The sequence below is a fragment of the Typopeltis vanoorti genome, chromosome 18 (genome assembly GCF_054136105.1).
Source record: "Typopeltis vanoorti isolate ZY-2024b chromosome 18, IOZ_Tvanoo_1.0, whole genome shotgun sequence".
Classification (NCBI taxonomy): Eukaryota; Metazoa; Arthropoda; class Arachnida; order Uropygi; family Thelyphonidae; genus Typopeltis; species Typopeltis vanoorti.
This window is the reverse complement of record NC_143566.1, coordinates 40,477,150-40,499,851: the sequence shown is the minus strand read 5'-3', so window position 1 is coordinate 40,499,851 and position 22,702 is coordinate 40,477,150. Positions and strand designations below refer to the sequence as shown.

General features: G+C 35.0%; 1 protein-coding gene across 3 annotated transcripts in view; it reads right to left on the bottom strand.

The window, feature by feature from the left end:
• Nucleotides 1-22,702, bottom strand: part of LOC150096609 (retinoblastoma-like protein 1) — a 488,590-nt gene that overhangs the window by 85,988 nt on the left and 379,900 nt on the right. For all 3 annotated transcript variants that reach the window (XM_090408756.1, XM_090408757.1, XM_090408758.1), the window contains one exon: nt 18,650-18,721. In XM_090408756.1, the coding sequence (XP_090264882.1) occupies nt 18,650-18,721 (72 nt within the window). The remainder of the gene's footprint in view (nt 1-18,649; nt 18,722-22,702) is intronic.

The window sequence follows — 22,702 nt, the reverse complement described above, 5'->3', positions numbered from 1 at the left end:
GAAACACGTCAGTATTGTTCACAGCATGTGCGACACTGGCGAATGCGGCCAGCTAGTGGTGAGATACGAAAGATATGACTAGCGGTGAGGCATGAAGCGGGACGGGAATATGTACATATAAGAAACCGCGTAACTCCGGATTCGCGTATGTCGGGGTATGACTGTATATATATTATATGCTTTTTATGTGAATTCCAGGCCTCCAGTAAGTAAGGTGGTCTCGCACTAGGCGACAAAATTTACCTTTCACCTAAAGTTGGGTGGTTGGAAAGCAGATCTGTCAACCAGGGAGGCATACTGTGCATGTTACTGCAAACTGAAACGTTTTATATTTATATTTAGATTCATGTTGCAATTCCATAAATATAATTATTTTTGCTACAATTTTTATTACCGTAAATTCAAAATTTTTATTTTTAGTGAGAATATCTCAACTTTACAGTTGATGAAGTTCCTATTTTTACCTTGATTAGCAAACTTAATTTGATCGCATTTAAATTCTTTTTGTTTTAAAAAAAAACTTTTATCCTTATACAATTATTTAAGAAGCAACATGCACCAAAATAAAACAAGTGACCTGTCGTTATTATGCCTTGAATCAGATATGATTAATTATGATGACATTATGGATATATTTGCTAAAACCAAAGCCAGAAAAAAAAAAACCTTTTAGTTATTGATTTTTTTTTAAAATTTAAATATACGTATACCAATGTTGTATTGTGTCATTAAAATTAGTTATCATGGAAATGTTGACTTTTATTTTCAATAAACTAAAAAGTGCTTATTTTTGAGGCCTCATAATGATGTTGCACCTCAGGTCTCCAAAAGTATAAATGCAGCCCTGGACACTGCCTGTTTGTAATGCTAGCGGTGAACGCTCATTTTCTGTACTTAAACGCGTTAAAAATATTTACACAATTCTTTAAGTCAGATGCATTTGAGAAATTTCTCACTTATGTTTATAGAAAACGATATTGTTGAATTATTATATTATAAATGTATGATAGATAAGTTATATAGTTATAACTTAAAAGGTATATATAATTGATAATTACTTCATTAAGTAAATATATAAAAATTTATTTGTGAATTACTGAATAGTTTAAAGTGCATAGTTTTTATAATATAATTAAGTTTATTTTTATTTATAAATATTTCAGTTACTGGATTTTGAAAATGGATAAAAAGAAATCTGGTTTTCAATATCGCAAACATAAAGCGGAAAAGGAAGAAAGTTTGAAAAAACAAGAAGGTGCATTTTTAAAATATCTTTGCCAAGAAGATCGTAATCACATACAAGAAGAAATTCTTCAAGATTATTCGTTGGATAATTCGTCTATAGTTTCGATTAATGAATTGGAGGAGAATTCTACAGATCATGTGAGTATTGCTGATTCTGAAGCTAGTTGTTCTACAGATCCAATCATAAAAGGATTTGATTTTACAAATTTAAATTATGATCCAAAACTTGGTGTCCTGTAAAACTTTCCAATATCAATCAATTACGTCAACTATTTAGTTGAACATAGACCTCAACAGATTCATAATTTTGATTTTCCGAATGATAACAATAATAGATTTTCAATGACTCATTATACTCGAAGACTATTTAACGACGAGACAATGCAGCGTTTGTGGTTACTGTATTCAAAATTCATGGATTCTGCATTTTGCTTCTGTTGTTTATTATTTGATCAATGGCAGATTAATCTTGCTGATTCTAGATTGAGGGACTGGAAAAATGCTTCTATTTTAGCTGCGCATGAAAAAAGTCAAAAACACATTGAAAATTACCATAAGTGGAAAGAATTAGAAATTCGAATAAAAGAAAAGAAAAACATCGATGAAGAGAACTTGCTAGTTATTAGAAAAGAGGAGAAACATTGGGTGCGAGTATTAGAACGACTCTTTACTTTAGTTCAGATGTTAGCTATTCAAAATTTATCATTTCGAGGAACAAATGAGACTTTGTTTTCGCATGGAAATGGAAATTTTTTGAAATTTGTCGAATTTCTAGTCAAGTTTGATCCAATAATGTAGGGATCGGACTTTTCAGACTTGCAGGCCACATTCAAATTTTATTTTAATAATTGGGCCGCAAGCATTTAATTAATAGAAAATAGTGAGTGAAAAAAATACTTAAGTTATCAATTTTTATTATATCAATCTTAAAACACACAATTTCAAGTACGAGATAGGAAACAATGAAACTCAATGAAAAATTATCACAAAAATAAAGTAATATAGTTTATGCATCATAATATGTGTCTCCCTGCTTAATGTGACTTTTGTGATTGTTTTCCCTCAGCCAAATTATCTAGATCCACTTGATAACCTAAGGTGAATATTCGAATCGAAGCATGCAAATGTTCACCAGTCAGTCGAGAAGAAATTTCTTTTTTTTTTTCTTCTTCTTCTTTTTTTTTTTTTTTTTTATAAAACTCATGGCAGAAAATGCTTATTCACAAATGTATGTGCTTCACATTGTGACCATCATCTTCTTTGAGAAAATGATTAAACCTCAACATTTTTTTTGTAAGCATTGATAAAATTTTTGGATATTTTCTAACGAAAATGTATTCTTTAATGTTTCATTGAGTTGTAATTCCAAAACTTTCGTCTATAGTCAGTTTCGTACATCATCAATGTTGACATTAAAAGGGTGCAAAAATAATCGCAATTCGATGCTATTCTTATGAAAATCCACAAATCTTGTTGAAAATCATGTTTGTAAATCTTCAACAATACCAACAAAAGTTTCCTTTTGTTTGCCATCCAACTGTAGATGCAGATTTGCAACAAATATATTGATGTACATTTTCTTCCATCATGTTTCTTCAACAACATAGTTTGCCTTTAAAAAGATCTTATGTCAGAAAACAGTTCTGCTAGTAATTTACCTTGGTCCTGCAGGGTCAAATTAAGTTCATTAAGGTAATTGTTATGTCTACCATAAATGCAAGAGACATAATACATTTTTTATTCGATAGTTGTGGGACAGTATTTTCATGTTTCGTCATGAAAATATCTATTTTTTCACAGAAATTAAAAAATATTTTTAGCACAGCACCTATACTTAACCATCCAACAGTTAAGTAGTAGATAACATCTTCTTGAATGTCCATAACGTCTTTTCTTGATGATAAAATTTTATGGGCCACATGCCATGTAAGCATGGTCAAACTTTTATTGGCCATAAAAAATGCACATTTGGGCTGCATGCAGCCCTCCAATTGCAGACCACTGCAATAATGAATGAACATTTTTGAAGAATAAAAGATAAAGATACATATGTGCATTATCTTCGAAAAGATATTCAAAATGAAATGATAAACATCTTCGCCAATGCGATAAAAAAGAAAATTTTAGAATCTGTTGTTGCTGCAAAATATTTTTCCATAATTATTGACTGTATTTCCGACATTCATCACACAGAATAAATGAGCATAGTACTTTGATTCGTAGACACTAGTAATAGCACGGTTTCTATAAAAGAACACTTTCCGGGATTTATAGAAATAAAAAATACCACTGGAGAATTTTTATCAAATGAAATACTAGGAACTCTAGACAAATTTTCATTACCACTACAAGATTTACAAGGTCAAGGATACGATAACGCCAGTAATATGAAAGGTGATGTAAAAGGTGTGCAGTGACGAATTTCAAATATTAACCCAAGAGCAATGTATGTAACCTGTAGTTCACATTCATTAAATTTAGTAGTGAATTGCACTGCAAATACTTTAGACGCCACAGCATTTTTCGACATACATCGTCTATATATATTTTTTTCCGATTCGGCTCGTCAATGGGAATACCTCAAAAGACACATAAGTAATTTTACACTCAAACCAGTCTGTGATACACGATAGGAGAGTCGAATTGACTCATTAAAGCCCCTAAGATATAATTTGTCCGATGTTTGTGAAGCACTGGAAGAAATATCTCAAGATGATAGTTTATGTGGATTAAGTGGAAATACCATGAAATTAGATGCAAGCAGTCTTCTTAAAACTTTAAGGAAGTTCAAATTTATCGCATCCTTAGTAATGTAGTATAATATACTTTTTGAAATAAACAAGCCTTGATATAAATAGTGCCATAAATTGTATTAATGATACAAATAATTTCTTAATGAAAATCCAAAATGAGGATGAATTTGAAAAAAAGTTCACAGATGTGGAAAAAATCACTGAGGTTTAAGGTGTAACACCTAATTTTGAACAAGAAACAGCTAGACTTAGAAAAAAAAAAAAGAAACAATTTGTGTATGAAGCAGAGGATGAATTCATAACAGATTTTAAACAAAAATTTAAGGTAGATTTTTATTTTTCAATTATCATCACCATCATCATCAAATTCCTGCCATGTACCCTCAAGGGGTGTACAGGATATGACAGTATTACATGAAAAAATTACATCATTACTAACTTCCTATCTACAATTTTCCTCCAAATCAGTCTGTTACTTGTCAAGACTCCAACATTATCAGATCTTATATTTCTATTGTCTAAGGCACTTTGTACCGTATCAATCCACTTATATCTTGGTCTTTCTCTGGGTCGTTTTCCTGCCAACCTGGCAGAGAACACTTGTTTTGCTAATCTTTCCTCTCCCATTCTATTTAAGTGACCATACCACCTGAGATTAGCTCTGCTAATGCATTCCTGGATGCTGACAATGTCAAGTTCTTTCCTAATATCCTCATTTCTAATATGATATTGCAATTGATGCCATCTGTTCACACCTCTAATCTTTCTCAGGACTCTCATATCTGCAGTCTCTAGTCTTTGGTCAAGTGTTTTACTTCTGACCCAGCTCTCAGATCTGTAAGTTAAACTGGTTTCAACACTGTCTTGTATACAGCTAATTTAGCGTTCCGACTAATTTCTCTTTTATTCCATATGAATTTATTCAATTGACTTCCCACCATACCAGCTTTGCTGATTCTGGTGTCTATTTCTATATTTAATTTACCATCTTCAGTAAAAATCGTGCCTAAGTAGCTGAAATGTTTTACTTGTTCCACAGGTTCTCTATTCACAACACAGTTGACATTTTCAATGATTCTGCCTATTTTCATTGTCTTTGTCTTTTTATTGCTGACCTTCATCCAATATCTATTACAACAGCTATTCAATTTAGTCAGAGAATCTTGCAGACTTGTAGCGGATTTATTTAGAAGTATAACATCATCCACATAAAGCAAAGAGCTGACATTAACATCTCCAATGTTGATATCAGGTTTAATACCACTTTCCTTCATAATGCGATCCATATAGATAATGAATAACAGAGGGAATAATGTACATCCTTGTCTCACACCAGATTTAACATTAAACCATCTTCCTGTACTTCCTTCAATTCTAACTGCTGACTTACAACTCAAATAAAGGCTAAGTATTGCTTGATATAATGCCCCATTTACACCATATAACTGCAGCGTATTGAATAGCTTCTCTCTTGGCACCTTGTCATATGCCTTTTCCAAATCGACAAAACTCAAATACAGATCTTTGTTATATTCCCATGCTTTCTCGACTATTTGTCGTAAGGTGAAGATCTGATCCTGACAGCCTATATTTGCCCTGAATCCAGCTTGTTCTTCACCAAGTTTTTCTTCCACAATTCTTCTCAACCGTTTCTCAAGTATACTTGCATAGATCTTGCCAGGAACACTCAGTAGGGAAATACCTCTGTAATTATCACATTCAGTTTTATTTCCCTTTTTATATATGGGTACTATGAGGGCTCTACTCCAATCATCGGGAATTCGTCCCTCTGTCCAGGCTTTCTGAACTATGCAGTGCAGCAACTGTAAGACTTTTATACAACCATACTTCAGCATTTCTGGTCGAATATCATCTACTCCTGCTGCCTTTCCACATTTCAAGCCTTTGATGGCTTTTTCTACTTCAAGTATGGATATGTATTCCTGACTGCATGCCTGGTCAGTGTTTTTTATCAGTGTGCTGTCATCACTGCTTGTTTCATTTAGCAGTTTTTCAAAGTAATTACTCCATACTTCAAGGATATCTTTTATTCCAGTTTTCATGTCACCTTTTTCATCTCTAACTCCTTTTACAGCACTCTTTCCTCCATTCCTAAGCTTCTTCAACAACCTCCAGAATATTTTCCCACCTTCTTGATATTTATTTTCTATATTCTTGCCAAAGTCCTCCCATGACTTTTGTTTAGCTAGTTTTACACACTCTTTAGCTTTCTTACATTTGTCTCTGTATTCTGAAAGAGTAAAAGCTGACTTATTTGAGAGGAACTTTTGATATGCTTTCTTCTATTCCTTCACTGCCTCTTTAACTTCCTGTGTCCACCAGGGAGTTCTGATTTTTTTATCCTTGCACACAACCTCACCACATGCCTCTCTGGCAGAATTAATCAATGTGTTCTTCAGAGTTTGCCACTGAATCTCCAAGGTTTGATTCCTGTTCTCAAACTCTTTTATTTGATTTTCAATAATCTTTCTGTATTTTAGTCTACAGTTCACATCTGAGAGCTGCTCAACTTTTATTCGCTTTAAAACTTTCTTAGATGTTATTCTTTTCAATATGAAATTCAATTTTATCCTGCTCAAGACTAAATAGTGATCATTTCCAATTTCAAATCCTCTGTACACTCTGGTGTCCAGCACCAGGGAGAAAACATCACTATCAACAATAACATAGTCAATGAGACTATTCTTATTCCTAGCCTCTTCTCTCCATGTGAATTTGTGCACATTTTTATGTTGGAACATGGTGTTAGTAATAACCAGTCATGTCCTGAGCAGAAATCCAACAGATATTTGCCATTATTATTAGCTTTGCTCTTTTCTCCAAATTTTCCCAAAATATTTTTGTATGTCTGACAATCATTTCCTACTCTGTTATTTAGATCCCCAACAAGTACCAACTTTTCATTTTTCATTGTGTCAGTTGCTTTTTCTAAAGCCTCAAAAAATTCCTCCACTTCTACCTTAGTAGAACCTTCTGTGGGACCATAGGCACAAATAAGTTTCATTGTCCAGTTCCCCATTCTCATATTTGCCAACATTACTCTACTTGAGACTGACTGCCATTCAAGAAGATTAGCCTCATATTTTGTGTTGAATACTATGGCTACTCCTTCTTTTCCTTGATTGTCATTGCCTGAATATAACATTTTGTATTTATTGCTCAGAAAGATCTCACCACTTTTGGTCTTTTTTGTTTCAGTCATCCCTATTATGTCGATCTGGTACTTATCTAATTCCTCAGCTAGCTCCATTTCTTTCTTTGGCATTCAGGCTTCTTACGTTGATAGTACCGATCTTTAACTCTGGTGATGTTGAGTTGGGGTTTGTTTTCAGATTTGTTCCAGTAGCTGACTTTTCGTTGTTCGCCCTGGTTCCCTGGCGAAAACAACGGGGTGCCTTGTTTAACCGGGCGACGCCCCAGCCGGCATGAAATTTTGTCATGTTGTACCATCATTTTTTATTTTGGTTTAACCAATAAGAATACAATTTGGTCGGCAAAATCCCAAATTGCCAGCCCATCCTCGTTCATTCAGTATCAAAGTAGATAACCAACAGGGTGCACCACGAGAAGGTGAGGATTGGACATTAGGTCAGAAGCTCTGGTCGGTTCTCCGCATTCCTTTAAAGGCCATGTAGAGGTCACCTCTCAGTTATACAGCTTTGACCCTTAAGCACGCCTTTTTTTTTTCAATTATTGATACCGCAATTACATCTGTTGATGAAAAATTCAAGCACATGTCGACAATTAACGAAAAGTTTGGTTTTCTTTTAAATATATATGAATTTCAAAAAATTACTTCAGCAGAACTGCTTAAAAAATGTTTGATATTGGAAAATTATTTAACACATGATAATTCTAAAGGGTGCTTAAGGGTTAAATTTGTGCACATTAAAGTGCTTAATGTGCACAAATTCACATGGAGAGAAGAGGCTAGGAATAAGAATAGTCTCATTGATTATGTTATTGTTGATAGTGATGTTTTCTCCCTGGTGCAGGACACCAGAGTGTACAGAGGATTTTAAATTGGAAGTGATCACTATTTTGTCTTGAGCAGGATAAAATTGAATTTCATATTGAAAAGAATAACATGTAAGAAAGTTTTAAAGCGAATAAAAGTTGAGCAGATCTCAGATGTGAACTGTAGACTATAATACAGAAAGATTATTGAAGAAAAAATGAAAGAGTTTGAGAACAGGAATCAAACCTTGGAGATTCAATGGCAAACTCTGAAGAAAACATTGATTGATTCTGCCAGAGAGGCATGTGGTGAGGTTGTGTGCAAGGATAAAAAAATCAGAACTCCCTGGTGGACACAGGAAGTTAAAGAGACAGTGAAGGAAAAGAAGAAAGCATATCAAAAGTTCCTGGCAAATAAGTCAGCTTTTACTCTTGTAGAATAGAGACAAATGTAAGAAAGCTAAACAGTGTGTAAAACTAGCTAAACAAAAGTCACGGGAGGACTTTGGCAAGAATATAGAAAATAAATATCAAGAAGGTGGCAAAATATTCTGGAGGTTGTTGAAGAAGCTTAGGAATGGAGGAAAGAGTGCTGTAAAAGGAATTAGAGATGATAAAGGTGACATGAAAACAGGAGAAAAAAGATATCCTTGAAGTATGGAGTAATTACTTTGAAAAACTGCTAAATGAAACAAGCAGTGATGACAGCACAGTGATAAAAAACACTGACCAGGCATGCAGTCAGGAATACATATCCATACTTGAAGTAGAAAAAGCCATCAAAGGCTTGAAATGTGGAAAGGCAGCATTAGTAGACGATATTCGACCAGAAATTCTGAAATATGGTGGAATAAGAGTCTTACAGTGGCTGCACTGCATAGTTCAGAAAGCCTGGACAGAGGGACGAATTCCCGATGATTGAGTAGAGCCCTCATAGTACCCATATATAAAAAGGGAAATAAAACTGAATGTGAGAATTACAGAGGTATTTCCCTACTGAGTTCCTGGCAAGATCTATGCAAGTATACTTGAGAAACGGTTGAGAAGAATTGTGGAAGAAAAGCTTGGTGAAGAACAAGCTGGATTCAGGCCAAATAGAGGCTGTCAGGATCAGATCTTCACTTTACGACAAATAGTCGAGAAAGCATGGGAATATAACAAAGATCTGTATTTGAGTTTTGTCGATTTGTAAAAGGCATATGACAAGGTGCCAAGAGAGAAGCTATTCAATACGCTGCAGTTATATGGTGTCAATGGGGCATTATATCAAGCAATACTTAGTCTTTATTTGAGTTGTAAGTCAGTAGTTAGAATTGAAGGAAGTACAGGAAGGTGGTTTAATGTTAAATCTGGTGTGAGACAAGGATGTACATTATCCCCTCTGTTATTCATTATCTATATGGATCACATTATGAAGGAATGTGGTATTAAACCTGATATCAAAATTAGAGATGAAATTAGAGAACACCGACTACATCCAGTCTTACATTGTTGGCGATATGGTTAGGCAGGTTGCGAATTCAACGCTCTATTTGGATCATGATTTCTTCAGCAGGTATCCTTTTAGGAGCTAGGGCGAAATTGTGACCACGTGAAAGTGCGGTGAGTGCTTCAGGCTTTAAAACTGCCGACGAGAGGTTGACTACAGTGTTGAGTGGTGGCTGGGGTATGGAAGTAGAAGTCTTTGTCAGGTTTTCGTATTTTTTCACGTGCTGACTACGTATTTTTTCGAATTCCTTTCTTGCCGATGCGCATGAGATGTCATGAAGTATAGATCAAGGCCGAGTGTATTCAAAAGCTCTTCCTCTAGCGCCCGTAAGGTTTTGTTTTCATCGGCAAGAAGGCTATAACCCCAAAAAAATACTAAAACCTGTAAACCACAACCCCCCTCCCCCCCTCCACAATAAAGATTACACTAAGTCTATCACCATCCCCTACATCCAGAGCACCTCTGAGAAAATAACCAATATCCTCAAAAAATATGACCTTACTTCCTGTTACAGACCATATAAAAAGTTGGCATCCCTTATCCGCTCTACCAAAGACCAACCACTTCCCCTAGACCTACCTGGTGTATACCAGGTCCCTTGCAGCTGCAAATTGTCCTACTTTGGCCAAACAGGCAGAACAACAAATATCAGGATTTCAGAACACCAAGACTACATCCGGTTTCACCAGTACAGCCGCTCTGGGCTGGCAGACCATGCCTTAGATACCCACCATAAAATTCGTTGGAAGAAACCAAAAATAATTCATTGCAGCAAGTTTAAATACGAAAGATTATTCAAAGAATCTTCAGCAACTCTAAAAAACGTTCCCAACCTCAACAAATTTGGGAGACTTTCATTATGAGAACTTCAGCCCAACTGCCAAGACTACCAAATTAGCCCGCAAGAGGGCACCATTAGGACTTTAGGAACAATAATAGTTTCTTGCTTTCTTCCTCATTTGCTTTGTGTTAGTTCCTGAGTGCACATACCATATCTTTATGTTCCTGAAGATGGCAATGTGACGTTGCTGAAATATAGAAGTTATTCATTAAAGTTACCTTTAATTAATATACTTTATATGCGTTGTTAATTCCGTAAACTAATTACCAGTTATGTCTAACCAACGTATAAGTCTTGCTACTAGAAAAGAATTAAGGTATGTCTCAGGGTCTAGTTAAAGCAAAATCATGAAGCTGAGAGACTATAAAACATATTCAGAATATAAATTTTATTATTCTACTTCTTAACAAAGAATTGAGCTAACATAGTTTGGCGGGCATTTCGTTTCTTTTTTTTCATACAACCGATAGTATGGCCCTATTGCCTCTTCTGCAAATTTTACTGCTTTTCAATTCATCAGGGTCAGCCTCTGCATTGCTGTTTTAAAACTTCGCTTGTACGAAAAATATTATACGCATCCGATTGTTATAATCCACTTGCAGGCAATTTTTATGACCGATCATAAACAGCAGTATTCTCTTTCCCAAATGTTGTAAGGTTTCGATGTGTGAAAATTAACAATACACAAATGTTATTAGGCGTTCTGGGCCCGAGCTTTTCGACATATTCTCGAATATTATTCTCCTCAGAATATTTCCACTATAAAATATTTATTCATAAAAAATACTTAGAAAACTAAATTGACAAATTCCAGGAACTTCTTGCAGAACACAGTTTGGGAAACCATGGTATACACAGAGTACATGGAAGTAGTGTAGTATGCCATTAAAAATAACTTTGTAAAATGGGGTCAAGAGTCAAAAGGTTTTAGTTTGTTGGTAACTTCCACAGGCCAAGAAGTGACCATCTTAAGGAGAATTTGGAGTGTTCTGATGGGATTATACTCAACATGGAGGTAGGTAGCCCGATCTAACAATAAAGCATTAAGCTTACCTGTGTAGTTGGTTTGGTTGAGAACCACAGTGGCATTTCCCTTATCTGCTTTGGTGATTACTATTTCTTTGTTTTTCTTCATTTCTTGTAGAGCTTTATATTCTCCTTTGGATAGATTGGTTTTTGGTGAGAATGCTGGCCACATCCAGTCTGATATTGTTGGCGATATGGTTTGGAAGATTGCGGATACTAACATCTATCTGAATCATTATTTCTTCGGCCGGTATTTTCTTAGGAGATATGGCGAAATTGTGGGCACGTGCCAGTGCGTTGAGTGACTCTGGCTTCAAAGTAACGGAAGAAAGTTTGATTACAGTGTTGAGTGGTTGTTGAGGTTCGGAGGTAGAGTCCTTTTTCAAGTTTTCAAATTTTTAGATGCTGACTTCGTATCTTTTCAAATTCTTTTGCTACTGAAGCACACGAGATGTCATAGAGAATCGTCCAAAAGGTCGTGGTTCAGCATGTCAGAAAGCTCCTACTTTAGCGCCCGAATAGCTTTGTTTACGTCAGCTAGGAGAATAAGCGTAGCGGTAATTTGTTCTCGTAGTAGGGCGAAGCTTGCGTGGTTATAAATGCGGAGAGCCTTCTGTGAAGTGAAACAGTGCTCTAATTTTACATAATTTGGGATTACCTCATTATCCTGGTAGCGTTTTAAGAAGGTCAAACGATTTAGTTGTCTCGATATCTTCAGCTTTAGTTTGCCGTATTGGAGGGCCTTGAGTGTGATAGAACTCCGTGGATGATCATAATTCTTGTATATAGGCTTATACGTTGGTAACACATGACTGTTAAATTATTTAAGGAATTTATAACGTATACTGGAATATTAAAGACCAACCACTTTCCCTAGACCTACATGGGCTATATCCAGGTAGGTCTGTCCTGCTTTGGCCAAACAGGCAGGATTTCAGACAAAAACTACATCCAGTTTCATCAGTGCAGCCACTCTGGGCTTGCAGACCATGCTCTAGATACCCGCCACAGAATACATTGGAAGAAAGCCACGTTAATACACTGCAGCAAATTTAAACATGAAAGAATGTTCATGGAATCAGCATCAGCTCTAAAAAAACTTTCCAAACCTCAATAAATTTGGGTGCAAGACTCTGCCCTAAATTTGGGAAGCTTGCATCTTGAGAACTTCAGCCCAACAGCCAAGACAGCCCAATATACTCCACTAGAGTGCACCTTTAGGACTCTAGGAACAACAGTAATTTCTCTCTTCTGCTTCATTTGTTTTTGTAGTGACTGCGTGCACGTGTCATAGTTGTACGTTCCCATGAAGATGGCAATGTGACATTGCCGAAATATAGGAGGTATTTATTAAAGTTCCTTTAATTAATATTCCAGTATACATTGTAAATTCCTTAAATAATTTAATAGTCATGTGTCACCAATGTATAAGCCTATCTACAAATGTAAAGGTTAGAATTATACAATAAGTTGATTTAATATTAATAACTGCTACGGTCGAATTAACTCGAGCATGGAAAAAAATGGCGACCTTGCTACGATCAAGTTAACTCGATTTGAACAGTTGGCGTGCCTCCCATATTCAGACAATTTTTAGTATGGAAAGAATCTTCATAAGATATTCAAACTTTGTGGGTAGGTTCCTTCATCTATTATCAACCAATTGAAGTTTATTTGACTTGGGTTTCTGTCCTTGTATGACATCTAAAGAGAAAAATTTGAACTGGTGCAACTAATCATATTAAGCGCCTCCGTCGCACAATTGAAAGGACGACGGTACATTGCGCCCTTCAATTGGAAAAGGCCTAAGTTCGATTCTCGTTGTGAAGGGAGGAATCTTTATATATGGACTTTTTCAACTGAAGGTGAGTTAACTGATCTCATACAGAAGTAGCAGAGTTTTTTTCTCCCGGAAACTTGGGTTTTTCAACCCACACACAGACAAATCGGCCCTTCAGAACACACGCAATTTACAGACAAAAAAATACTACTTGTGGTGGAGGGCGGTAGATGGCGTTAATGTGGATGATTGGTAGTAGAGGTTCAGGTGGAGACTGGGAGTTGTACAGTAGGTGTCCTTCCACGATGAGTCTTCGCACTCCTTGGAGGTGTCACAAATAATAATAATATGCAGCACGATGCATAAACCACGCGAATGCGGAGATTTCCGGGATATCACAATATGGTGTCTACCAGTAAATATCCGTGTTATCTTACTGATGATCAAATTGATATATTGTTAACAACAAATGGGTTGCCCAAGTTAAGCGAATTGTGTTCAGATGAAGATCCTGGTGATTCTACATAAATTAATGTGTGTAATTTGCATAATCAAGTGGACACCCCTTGATTATACAAATTTTATAAAACACTATTATTGCCATTTTTGTGAATGAATAAGTGTATATCAGGAATGTATGATGCTGTCCGGACTTCTTACTTCAGTAAGAATGTTAACCGATTTTATTTATAAATTTTTTGGAAAACTAATTCAGCACATGAGACAATGTCAGTAGAATATAAAGTCAGAAGTTAAAGGGTTAAGTTCTGATGTGAAGTTGTAAGGGTAACAGAATGTAAAAGTATTTCTGCCCCAAGCAAAAAAGGAGATTAGACAAGATTATGTTGGTGACTTGATAGTGAACAAAGGTATTGAAGGTCATTCAGATATGGAAATGTTGCTGCCAAAACTGAAGGTCAAGACAATAGTGACGTCAGTTATTTACAGAAGATTCGGGTGTCTCCGACATTAAAACAAGGAACCTCGGAATCATATAAAAGAGGTCTTGAGAACCTGTAAGAAAAGGTGAGAGCTTTTCGTCTTGCTGCAGTTTGTTGGCCCGTCCGGACCTCCATATTTCATTTGGATCGTGACCCCTAGGCACGGGGAAAACCAGGAGAGGCAGATCATTCTACAGAGATGTATTTTCAGTAACGAAACATGCCATGTGTGACGAGATACATGCTGTCTACAGTAGATCCAGAACCGACGGTGAGCTATGCCACAATTCCTGGAAGAGGAATACACCAAGACAACCGAACAAAAGCCGTTCCGTGAAGGATAGTATATAGAACAGCAGTCAACAGGACCACCACAAATCTTCAAAGCTGATAGGACTATGTGTTTCTATGAATTTGTGAGTAAATTCTATTGTATTAACGCCGAGATAATGATTAAGAATTGTATGTCTGCTGAACGTAGCTTTGTTAAAATAGTTGTATAAGTTGCTATAAGAAATAATTGAGGCTGAGAATTAGCTAGTATATATATGGAGAAGAATGTTAGCCAAAGATATACTTTATAACAGTCAGTAATTACCTGGATTTTGTACAGCAAGTTAATCAAGTATTGTGAATAGCAGGTCTAATTTGTAAGGTTACAATTTGATCTCAAGATAAGTATCAGAGAGAAATTGTTTAATTGTGTATCATATTGTAAAGTTGCCTAAGGTAGAATAAACATGTTTTGTTTGCTTAATATTATTGCCTGACCTTTGACCAATGCACTGTCTCATAAACCAAACCTGTGTGCTTAAATCAGAGAAATTGCCACGACTGACTAATTAAGGAATTATTTTAGAAACTGGTATTTTCTATAAGTGTTATAACTAAATTTCTCATGCTATAAAATTAATTCACGGTGGTGCAGTCGAAAACCGATATAAATTTTCTCTGAATTACATAGTGTGGAAGATAGTTGACTGTAACCGTGAATTACCTATTTCAGAGGCCTTTCACTAACAGCCCTAACCCTCATGGAAAGTATAAAGGATTACAAACGGGGATTAAATAAATCAGCTAAAATTAGACAAGGTAAAGAGTACTTAGCAGAAAGATTTAACAAAGTAGAAGTAAGGTAGACATAGGAAAGGATAATGACAAAAGAAGAAGAGTAAAAATAATACAAAAGGAGCGACATAGATAGATATATTGAAATAAAATAATATTGAGGAAAAATAACATAATAACAACATATAAAATAAATAACATTATTTTACAATAGTGCAGTTGACAGGATGTAATCCAAACTAATTAAATTGTGCAATTGTGAATTGAGACTGTTTTGGATAAAGATCAAGGCATTAGAAGTGTAAACTCTGACTCTATAAGTACTGCTACAATGGGTGACAGAGTTTTTCAGAACAGTTAACTCTCACCTCATCATCCCTCAATTCTCTGGGGACGACAATGATGACGTTTTATCATTTTTCAATTTCGTTGAAGAGTTAGGGAATTTAGGAAACTGGTCAGACTTTCAACTTCTCATTCTGCTGTGGTATAAACTGGTTGGAAGGGCCAAGAACTTTTTGCATTCATCTCCTATTCTTCGAGACACATTAGAATACACCAAGTTCAAGGACACCATGATTTCCCAGTTTTCCAAAGTACGAAACGCAAGTCCACTTATGGAAACTACAAAAAGGAGCTCAGGAAAGGAAGGAGACTGTCTCAGACTTTTACAATTGGTTATTAAACCTGGCAAATAGTCTGAGCGTATCCAAGGAAGAAAAACTCCATCTTGACTGGGCTGTATTCCAACAATTCAGGTTAGGAGTAAGAGAAGAGCTTAGGGAGACTGCATACAAGAAAAAGATTAGGAATCTAGAAGAGGCTACCTTGCAATAAAGAGAGGGGATAGGATAGGCGACCTCGCATGCTATACAGAAAGAGAATGATTCTAAATGCGAAGCTAAGCACAAGAAGGACCCAGATAAATCAAAAGGATAAAAATGAGGACAAGATAATGCATTTAACATTAACAAAATAGAGGACGAAAAACTAACCATCCCAAGGTAGACTCCACCACTAACATGGGGAAGTTGCGTTCATTTATTAAACAGGAGGTGGAAAGACTATATCAGCATATGATTGAACAGCTTGATTCAGTTATAAAACAACTGGAAGAACTTAAGGCTAAAGACTCCAAGGAACCTCATGTCAGGGACGAGAGAATAATGATGGGAAGAGCAGAAGAAAGCCCCAGATACAGTGGATCCAGAACGACGGTGAGCTATGCCACAATTCCTGGAAGAGGACTACACCAAGACAACCGAACAAAAGCCGTTCAGCAAAGGATAGTATATAGGACAGCAGTCAACAGGACCACCACAAATCTTCAAAGCTGATAGGACTGTATATGTTTCTACGAATTTATGAGTAAATTCTATTGTATTAACGCTGAGGTAATGATTAAGAATTGTATGTCTGCTGAATGTAGCTTTGTTAAAATAGTTGAATAAGTTGCTATAAGAAATAATTGAGGCTGAGAATTAGCTAGTATATATATGGAGAAGAATGTTAGCCAAAGATATAGTTTGTAACAGCCAGTAATTGCCTAGATTTTGTACAGCAAGTTAATCAAGTATTGTGAATAGCAGGTCTAATTTGTAAGGTTACAATTTGATCTCAAGATAGGTATCAGAGAGAAATTGTTAACTGTGTATCATATTGTAAAGATGCCTAAGATAGAATAAACATGTTTTGTTTGCTTAAATTATTGCCTGACCGTTGACCAATGCAGTCTCATAAAAACAACCAAACCTGTGTGCTTAAATCAGAGAAATTGCCACGACTGACTAATTAAGGAATTATTTTAGAAACTGATATTTTCTATAAGTGTTAACTAAACTTCTCATGCTATAAAATTAATTCGGGGTGGCATAGTCGAAAAAATAATATAAATTTCCCTGAATTACATAGTGTGGAAGATAGTTAATTGTAACCGTGAATTGCCTAAGTGGGGATTAAATAAATCGGCTAAAATTAGAACAAGGTAAAGAGTACTTAGCGAAAGATTTAACAGAGTAGAGGTACAGTAACATAGGAAGGTTAAAGACAAAAGAAAAAAAATACATACAAAAGGCACGACACAGATATTGAAGAAAAAACAATTAACAAATTAATTAACATATCATAAATAAATAACAACAAAATATTTTACAATACCATATTTGCTGTTGTCATACTCTTAATGTTTGTGAGTAATATTTTATGACATATTTTATAAACTCTTATATTTCATGTTCCTTTCAACCCACGAAGAGCCATGTCATATAGATGAAACCAGGTGTAAGCTAATAATTAACAAAAAGTCCAGCGAACCTATTTTCTAGTTTAGTAACAAGAACATTTCATGATTTTATATATATATATACAGTATATCCTCTACCGCGCGGTTAGCCTAGTGGCTTTGCACTTCGCAACCATATGCCTGGGGAAGGAGTGTCCCAGGTTCGATTCCTATTGTAAACGTGAGGAATTTGAGGATCTTCCTCAGGCATAGCCAAGTTAGCCGGTCTTGGGCACGGTCAGTAGGGTTTTTCCCGCCAGTTTATCTGCCGTTTTTCATCCTGCAAACAGGCAAATTGGCCCCGTGAACATACGCCTCTACAGTCAAAAATATATCCCCCCCCCCCAGCGGCAGACCAGGCGACGGGTCGGTTGGGAGTAGTACTAACAAGAAGTTGCATCTAAAAGTAACACGCGGACCCTGCATAGGAAGCGGGAATAACGCGTAGAAGAAGATACAGTATATCCTCTATTTAATTGACTCTGGATTTCAGACTTTATTAATGCAAGTTTTCTGTTGGGTGTTGTTTACTAGCAACCAAGATTTGTCTAATATGTAAATAAATAGGCTCTGATATCTATATATCATTAATCAATTTAAGCGGTAAATTTGAGTTAAAAGAACCATACAAATTCAAGAAATACTGAGAAAACTTGTAAATTGGAAGCTAGCTGCCAGTGGGCATAATGCTGCAATCATAACATGAAGTTAATGGATTTGTATACATAAATGCCATGTTTATTATTCAATGTCACAATTTTTTTTACCCCCTTAAATTAATCCATGATAAATAGAAAATGAAAAAAAAAAAAAAAAAAAAAAAACAGAAATTCGAACCACATGTAAAGAATATGGCATGAAGCAATAAATGGTTGAAACATTTGTATAGCTAAAGATCAGTTAAAAACTTAAGTGATGTATGTTATGGTTATTGCCTAATGAAGTAGCTATTATGCAATAAATAATAAATACAATATATACAGTATGTTATATATAGTGAAATTTGTTGTTTTGAACTCAGCCAGGATCATGCTGTGTTTCCAACTAAATTTATTCAACAGACCTTTTACATAGATCATATTCTATGAATTTTTCTGATTTAGTGAACTGATTTTAAGGACATCCCCTTTCCCCAGTCAGTATGTTAAATTGAGAATATACTGTGTTTATATGTAACTTCTTGCAGGCTTATGATCTGAAAGGTACGAGTCATACTTTAATAAACTCTGTGCTGTTTAAATACTTACATGACTAGCTGCTTGTGGCTGTAACCGATAAAACTTCATGATCTCCTGGAAACTTCTATCCTCATTTGTTACCTAATGAGAATAATTTATATTTTTATGTTAGAGATATATCATCAATGTCTTGTGCTCAGACAGAAGTAGTTTAAATTAAAGCAAGAACATTTAATTAGCATATGATACAACAGTTAAAATCATGAGGGCATATCAGGACCACCTTAATTAAACCAATGTATTATTATTATTATTTGTCACCCCTAGGGAGTCCAAAGACTCATTGAGGGAGGGCACCTACTCTACAACTCTGTCTCCACCACTCACAATCCACCAACTGACTGCAACTACACCAATGCCATCTATAGCCGCCCACCACCACTAGCACCCTCACAGACACATTATGTATTATTACTGGCTGAAAAAAAAAATCTTGTCAGAGAATTTCATATAGTCTAGTTACCTCTATATTAAATGGGTTAACTTTCACTGAAAAGCCCTTATTAAGGTTCACATCCCAGATGAGATTTGAACTCAGGTCTTTTCAACCAAAGGTCATCATCATCTGACTGAGCTATGGAGGCTAAGTATTCCACTTAAAACTGCTAAAATCTAAATGGAATATGAATAACTGAAAGGAGTAAAGCCAATTCACAGTACAATGAATGGATTCAAATCTACTCCCCAGAAAAAAAAAAAAAAAAAAAAAAGATATTGTAAGTCTTGTATGGTTTAAATCGTCCATAACAATGACATTTTGACAGACTTATGAAATCTGTTGACTTCTGGAAAAAAAAACAAACTTTGCTTATTTCTTCTTAACTTTTTTTAATCTATACTATTTGTGTTATAGATTTTGTAACTTGGTATGCAGAACTTATTTTATATATTAGTCACTATATAATAGTCACTTGTGTGCCTATATGTAAAAACATACTTGTTAGTTACAAGGGGAAAATTATGGAAGACAAAATTATTAGAAGTACAGAAATAAATTTATTTTTGGAATGAAGTTAAAAAAAAATATATGTTATGAAAAAATTTTATTTATATGACCAAACATTACAAAAACCATTATTGAAAATAAAATTCCTTTAAGAAATTAATCAGTAAGGCAACCACAAACTTTCAAAATGACATCATTCTGGAGATAAAGATGTTTTATTCAATAATTTCTGTTGCAGCAACAAAATACAATGTACCCTAATTTCAATAAATCTTAATATAACCATAGGGAAAATTCCTGAAACAATTTGAACTTTTTACACAGGTTCCCCCTACATCACCTAAATGCAAATTAATATATATCACAAGCAATATGTTGGTTGTTGCATTCTGTGTGTCAGGTGTTGAAGAAGCTTGTGAGAACTAGGATCCAGAGTTGGGTTGATAACAATGGTATTATCTTTGATGGACAGCATGGATTTGCTAAAGGGAGGTCATGTTTTAGTAATGTACTTACTTATTACAATAAAGTGACTGCTTCTGTGGACAGAGGAGAAGGATACACAGTAATATACTTTGATTTCGCAAAGGCTTTTGATAGAGTACCTCATGATAAGTTCACAGTCAAACTAGAGCAGATGGGGTTGAATATTAGATTAGTGCATTGGATTGGAGACTGGCTATCTGATAGGTATCAGCAAGTTGTGTATGGGGGTGAGATATCCAGGAAAAGGAAAGTCAGTAGTGGAGTGCCTCACGGGTCTGTTTTAGGACCATTACTGTTTAACTTGTATATTAATGATATTGGCGAAGATTTGGATGGAGATATTCAGTTGTTTGCAGATGATGCAAAGTTGGGACGAACCATAAAGAGTAGTGAAGATGTTGTGGCCTTACAGGAAGACTTGAATAGATTGAGTGACTGGGCATGGAAATGGGGATGTGAATTCAATGTTGCAAAATGTAAGGCTTTAAAATTTGGAAAACAAAGATGGGATGCAGAATTTATACTTGGTGAGAATATATTGTTGGAGGTAGAGGAAATAAGAGATCTGGAGGTTATAGTGGATAAGGATCTAAAATTTAGGGGACACATCGCCAAAATTGTGAAGACAACACAAAGGCTTCTGGGAATGATGTGGAGGACACTGACGTGTAGAAGTAGGGAGATTTTTGTTCCGTTGCATAAGGCTTTGATTAGGCCACACATGGACTATTGCGCCCACATTTGGTCACCGAGTTTTCAGAAGGATGAAGAGATGTTGGAAAGGGTCCAAAGGAGACTGACTAAGGTAGTTTCTGACCTCTGGAATGTCGAGTATGAGGAAAGATTGAGAAGATGTAATTTGCAGAGTCTGGTGGACAGGAGGAAGAGGGGAGATATAATAGGATAGTTGTTATAGGATCAATGCTGGAGAAGTTTTACAGAGAATAGTGGGAGATCAGGGGGGAGAACAAGAGGTCCCTGGAAACTGTATAAAGAGGGTGTGAGAGGCAGGTTTTTTTTCGTGCAGAGTTGTGAATGATTGGAATGCCTTGCCTGAGAATGTGGTGTCTGCAAAGAGTTTGAATGTGTTTAAAACACGGTACGATGAGCTGTGTGTGTGTAATAAAAGGACCTCCCAGATGAGTTTTTGACTCCATGAGGTCTTGGGATGGTAATAATAATAATAATAACTAATAATAGGACCTTACCAGATGAACAAGACAAATGTCATAAGCCTAACAAGAATACTTGAGTAATACAGACTAGTGAGTTATGTAAGAGGCTAGTGATCTTTCCATGTCTAAAAGCATAAACAGGTTTATTACTCTGATGATTTGCAAGCTAAAACTAAAAGAGTTGTAAAGTTAGAAGATTACTCTGATGATAACAATGCAAGAAAGAGGTTCTTGATAACAGCATCTTTAGGAAGCAGATTTATTTCCACTGCAAGAATCACCATTCTGTTTAAATGCAGTTATAAAGTAGTATGAAAAGAAACAAGTGTTTCTAGAGTAGGATTGTCAATTTACCTAATCCACTAATATGCTAATATATGTTCTCAATCTTTTGTTGGTGATACAGTCATAAAGAAGAGAAAGCAGAAAAATTATATTAAATATTCAACAACTCAGAATAAGAGGATTAAATAATAAAAAGAGTTAAGTAAAATTTTTGAATTAAAATAAAAAAATGTTCTCATAAAAAAATTAGAAACAGATTTTGCATTTAAACTTATTTTCATCATCACATTATTGTAATAATATCTAATGGATTTAAATAGGAACTCAGTAAAATAGCTTCATTAAAGGCAATATTTCTCTAGTGTAATATTAGCATCTTCATTGCTAAAAACAATGACTTAAATTATTAAGGAACAATCAAATCAATCAATGAAGTATATAAAATATACAGGAATCAGGCTTAGTGTACTTCTCGTAGAAAGGCTTATACGTTGATTATACATTAATTAACTTAAGGAATTAACAACGTACACTAGAATATAAATTAAATAAACTTTAATATATATATTTCCAATATTTCCGCAACGTCACATCGTTGCTATCTTCAAAGGAACTTAAAATAAAGACACGTGCAAGCAGGCACTACACACAGTAAACATTTTTACTGTGTGTAGTGCCTGCGTGTACGTGTCTTCATTTTAAGTTCCTTTGAAGATAGCAACGACGTGACGTTGCGGAAATATATATTAAAGTTTATTTAATTTATATTCTAGTGTATGTTGTGAATTCCTTAAGTTAATTAATAATCAGGCTTAGTGTACATACCAGTCTTATTCTATTTCTTTAAAGCATTCCTCTATTTCTTTTGGTAATCTATTTGGGTGGCACCTCTATTAAAATATTGAATATTCAATTGTTCCTACAATTATCTATTGTTTATAAAGTTAGTTCTTGTAAAATTTTTAGGTTTCTCGTCTAGTTTAGTGCAATCTGCTGTTTTCAAAATTTTTATTTCTGCTAATGCTATTCTTTTTTATTTATTTTTATTATTTTTTTTTTCAATGTTCATATTTTACTTCCATATAAGAGGTTAGCTAAAATAGTGTATTAATGTTCATTATCTTGTATTTCTTTGTACTAAATTTGGTTTATATATCTCATTAGCCATGC